Source organism: Populus alba, chromosome 8 (genome assembly GCF_005239225.2).
Source record: "Populus alba chromosome 8, ASM523922v2, whole genome shotgun sequence".
NCBI lineage: Eukaryota > Viridiplantae > Streptophyta > Magnoliopsida > Malpighiales > Salicaceae > Populus > Populus alba.
In genome coordinates this window covers 11,747,667-11,752,867 of record NC_133291.1, presented here as the reverse complement: position 1 = coordinate 11,752,867, position 5,201 = coordinate 11,747,667, and the positions used below count along the sequence as shown (strand labels likewise).

The 5,201-nt window shown below is 38.6% G+C and overlaps 1 protein-coding gene across 2 annotated transcripts; it reads left to right on the top strand.

Annotated features, from left to right (window-relative positions):
* The first annotated feature begins 68 nt into the window (after window positions 1–68).
* On the top strand, window positions 69–1,354 carry LOC118057221 (phosphoenolpyruvate carboxylase kinase 1). 2 transcript variants are annotated; one of them, XM_035069742.2, is made up of 2 exons: window positions 69–955; window positions 1,046–1,354. In XM_035069742.2, the coding sequence occupies exons 1-2, from the start codon at window positions 149–151 to the stop codon at window positions 1,058–1,060; spliced, it is 822 nt and encodes a 273-aa protein (XP_034925633.1). In that variant the 5' UTR covers window positions 69–148; the 3' UTR covers window positions 1,061–1,354. The 2 variants fall into 2 exon arrangements, with proteins under 2 accessions (XP_034925633.1, XP_034925625.1); XM_035069734.2 differs by having other exon boundaries at window positions 70–932.
* The last annotated feature ends 3,847 nt before the right edge of the window (window positions 1,355–5,201 follow it).

The window sequence follows — 5,201 nt, the reverse complement described above, 5'->3', positions numbered from 1 at the left end:
TTTCCACCCGTTAGATCCCATGCTCTGCCGAATATCCCTTAAAAACATTCCTTAAAAATAAAAATATTGTTCCTCCTTTGTCTTCTTTAAAAAACAAAGCACGCCACCAAACAAACAAAATTACAGCTTCGTAACTAAAACAGAGTAAATGAGCGAAGCACTCAACAGAGACTACCAAATCTGCGAGGAGATCGGCCGTGGACGATTTGGTATTGTTTTCAGGTGCATCTCTCGCTCCACTGGCGATTCTTTCGCTGTCAAATCCATCTTCAAGAGCCTCGTCTCTGGCGACTCCCTCGAAGCGCAATGCCTCTTAACAGAGCCCAAGACCCTCCACCTCCTTTCTCCTCACCCTCACATAATCCAACTCCACAACCTCTACGAAGACGAAACTCACCTTCACATGGTCATCGATTTATGCTCTAAACAAGACCTTCACGATTTGATAGTCACTAACGGGGTTCTTTCAGAGAACGAAGCTAGAGTGGTTTTCACTCAACTGATGAAAGCCATCTCTCACTGTCATACATACGGCATCGTTCATCGAGACATCAAGCCTGAAAACATCTTATTTGACGAGGGGAATGCAATTAAGGTAGCGGATTTTGGATCTTCTGAGGTTGTAATGGAAGGGGAGATGGTGAATGGTGTAGTGGGGACACCGTATTATGTGCCCCCTGAGGTTTTGTTGGGAAAAGAGTACGGAGAGAAGGTGGATGTGTGGAGTGCTGGGGTGGTGTTGTACATAATGTTAACTGGATTTCCGCCGTTTTATGGGGAAACAGTGGTGGAGATATTTGAGGCGGTTTTGAGGGGGAATTTGAGGTTTTCTGCTAGAGTTTTTCAGTCGGCGTCGACAAGTGTTAAAGATCTTTTACGGAGGATGCTTTGTAAGGATGTCTCCAGGCGATTTTCTGCTGAACAAGTGCTAAGTAAGTTGAGCGAATTAAATCATGTATGTAAGAGTTAAATTGCCCTTCTTGATACAATGTTCATTTAGCTTTTGCTTCCAGTTAATTGTTAAGTTTCATGTGTTTGTTTTCAGGACATCCATGGGTAGCAAGTGCGGCTGGTTTAACATGAAGGGACAGGGGGCTTAGACTGAGTAAAGACATGCTTGTATAGTTAGATGTGTGTGCTTGGTAGTAGTGTACGTAGGCCATAGAGAGCAGCAGCAGCGAGTATCCTACTGGGTCTTCACTTAGAAAGAGGATGAGTTTTCTCTCCTTTCAGTTTTTTTTTCCCTGGGAAAAGATGAGAGGTGCGTGCAGGAGTTTTCTTACTGTGGTGTTTCTTAACCAGCATAAGATAATGTTGTTAGCTATATTGTTTATCGTTTGAGAACTTTTTGATCATGCTCTCCCTTTTGTTTTGTAAACAAATATCTTTCGTATGAGGTTATGATTCTGTTTTATCCAAAATGCAGCGAGTCTTCTTGTCAAACATGGATTAATATCTTGTTAATGAAATTAAATCTGGATTCTCTTAGAAGGTTATTGGGATTCAAGCGATCAGATGAATTCTCTTAACCCCACAATAGTGTTTGGGTTAGAAGCTTTTGAACGTTATCCATTGGAAGTCCGAAGGCATCTCAAACTTCTACCATCCGAAAATCTTGAATATTTTTCAGGAATTTGTTTTCTTTTCATGATCATAGGAAATATCAGATTTCCATGAATTTGTCATTCCCTGGGGGATTATCACAATTCCAAACCTCCAACTACTCATGATCATTATTTTGGTACGAAACAAACAGAGACAACAGTTGAAACCAGAGAAAAATGGTCATGTTTTCCAGTGGTTGCAAAAAGGCTGTGGAAGAAGGAAGAATTGATGCAAGTCTGGATTCCTCAGTGCCCATTCAGAACCCATATACGTGTAAGAAAAATCACAAAAAATACGAAAAGGAGCGTGGAAATGATAGTTATGCGCTCATAAAGTTAAGGTTCTGCTTAAGAGTCTGATAAAGATGCAAATCATGAGAAGGTTATGAGAAAATGAAGCGCACCGATCAACTACGAAAATTTGTTTTGAGCTCTTACTGCCTTTGCACTATGAAAAGGATACCATTAATGCACTGCTAACAGAGTCCCAGGCAACAAGCGTAGGATAAAGTAGAATCAAAGATGCCTGTCTTCGTTGGATTGGACTCTCGGTGGAACAGAGAGATACTTAGCTTATGAAGCGTGCTAAAGGCACCTTAAACCGTGCTGGTTTCAATGAAGGACAGGATTAATTAATCAAGCTGGGAGCCTGCTTGCTGCCTAGTGCTCATCCAGGAGTGTTGTGGCTGTAAGCCTGTAAGGGTGCTTCTTCACTTCTATGAACATAGAGAAAGTTCTTTGCCTTTTAACTACCGAGCTACGCTCTTCTTGTTAAGCATAACATCATTCATGCAAGGGTTGGTAGCCCAGAAAACATTACTGCGAGAAATAACAGAAACAATTTACACATACAGGGCAGAGAAATGGTCCCTAATTTCCAACTTAATTTCACATTTCAATCGAAGGCGATGGAGACCGATGAATGTTTCCAATAAATGCCGTTACAAAAGCGCCCATAAAAGAAAAATAAATCACATGCTTTGGAAAAATAATTAAAAAGGCGAACAGATAGAGTGCAGGAATACGTACTCCAACACTTTCGTGCGATAGATTAAGTGAAAGGTTATGTGATTGGTGAAATAGAGATTCAATCTATTAGGAACCGTGCTAGAAAACTGAGAATCATGCCACCAGAGACCTTTTTTTCTTCTCCCTGCATCTAAGACCAGGTAGTTCACAGCCAGAAAAGAAAGCAGAATCCTGAACTTATTATGCTCATAAGCACGCTTATCCATGTATCTTTCGGTAGATTCCTAAGATTATACAGAGATACTACATAAAAAGAAAGCCTGGCTGAACTGGAACGGTTTGCCTAGACTCAGATGTGGATCCATTTTCTTGCTCAGCCTCACCAGGCAATTCCTCAAGTGATTTTCCCTTCGACTCAAGTACCAAGAAAGTAAACATCAAACACAGGAAATTTACGACGCCCGGTATTTTAAGAATCTTCCTCACTCCGATACCATCTACAGCATACAAAGATCCGAACGCACCCACAATTGCCCCTTCTTTGCCAGATGCAGCTGATATACCATGGCAAGTAGACCTCAATCTCGCTGGGAAAATCTCAGCAAGAACAACAGCAGGACTTCTGCCAAAAGAGAGGCATGAAGCAATGGAGCAAATTACCATACCAAAATCCAAGATGCTAGATAATAGAATTGATGTATTTTATAATTAGTTAATTATTTAACATAGAAAGTTATGTGATTGGTAGTATCGAGTGGTGCTCGGTAAGTTAAGATTACCTGTAACTATAGTATCTAGTAAACCAATAGGATTAATACCTGCAAAAGATCTTATATAATAAACGTTGGGATTTTTTTATGATAAAGTCAATAATTATATAGATAGAGAAAATATATTGATATTTTAAAGAGATAAACTTTAAAAATATATATGCTGAAAATGTTAAGAATAAAAAAATTGTGAACTTAGAGCTTGAAGAATTCATAGGGTTTTTATAGCCCATGAATTTTGTTATTTTATAGAAAAAAAAAACTATAATGTAATTTAATCTTTATAATATTTGGAGTGATATTTTATTTTTAATAATATATATTAAAATTGTATAAAATATTGAAAACCTCCTCCTGAAAAATATTTTTAAGAGAGTGTTAAGTTTGGATTACATTCCCTAGCCCATAGGATGCTGGGTTCATGCCCAACACCCTAATTAATTGGAAGGGTGCTGGCGCGTCCAGCACCGCCATTGAATTAGAAGGGGTTGAGGCACTAAGTGTGGATCCAATTAATTCAAGCAATGGACTGGACTTGTTTTATCCAGTGGAGCTTTTCTAGCCTAATTATTTTGGGGGTTGGGCCCACTGAATTTGGATCCATCACATGAGCATCGATGTCATACATACCATAGACAAGTTTTTTTTCCCCATTTTTCCATTGTTCCTTTGCCATGATTTTCCCTGGACTAATCAGAACACATATTATGAACTTTATTTATTCAAACAAACAAAAATAGTAATAATTGTGATCAAACGCAATTACCGCCAAATCCAATTATGAACTCTGTCTCGACCCTCCATTGAATCTTAAGAGTTTTCTTTTTATCTCGACTGAGATTTAGCACTAATTAGAAACTAATTTTTATGCCCTTAATTCGTACTGAAAAATGGTCATCGATTTATCACTAATTAGAAACTAATTTTTACAGTCCTTCGGGCCGGTTTTGCCATTCATTATGAAATAATTTATGGGTTTTCTCAAAAAAAAAAAAAAAAAAAGCAGCCTTTGTTAGTCGCGGCCGTGTTATTACAGAGAAGCCTATTCGAATTAACACAGATGAATGGAGAAATGCACCTACATGATTTCCTACTGGCATACCTCTGGGTGTGTTCGTGTGTGTAAAGCAGATAAACTGAAGACATGATTCATAATACAGAGAGAGAATAGTCAACCTAGCGCAAGCAGGAACATTTTGGAAAAGGAAAAGAAGATAACATTTAAAAATGGAAGCCTCCATAGTCAGCAAGGATTCTCATCATCTGCTAAATTTCAAAGTCGAAGCTACCTTTATCTCCCGCCCCTTATCTTAAATGAGAAATCTCAAGGTAGCTTTCTCCTCAAGTGACCTGGAATCTGAATCTCCGATGATGTAAAGTTCATGATTTCCCAAATCTGAAGTAACAAAAAGGAATAATTTCTAATAGAACTGTCACAGCCCCACAATCGATCTGAAGATAATGGAGAATAAATTATCTGTCCATAAGATCAACATCAGAATCTCACACTAGATCTTGACTTGCACCATAGCATGCCATTGGTAAGGTTAAGAATCGAAACAGAATCCACTTGTGTGTTTTTGTAGGGCACGATTGATCATTGTAGTCTACCTACGATTCCTACAATAGAAGAGAGAGACTTTCCCGATTGGCCAGGTACACCTTCTAACCCATATTGCCAAAAGGACAAAAGGAGAAGTGTTCTAATTGTTTATCACTCGGGCAAGTTATCTGTGGTTCAGCGTTCAATATAGAATTTACTCATTATTATTTTTAAGATCTGAGGTTCTAAATGACCCGAGAAGAATTGGCATCTATTCCACGACATTAGAACAAGGATTTCAACATGTATTCGTCA

Bases quoted from the DNA above. Each gene is read 5' to 3' on its own strand.
- LOC118057221 (XM_035069742.2), top strand. From the start codon at position 149: ATGAGCGAAGCACTCAACAGAGACTACCAAATCTGCGAGGAGATCGGC.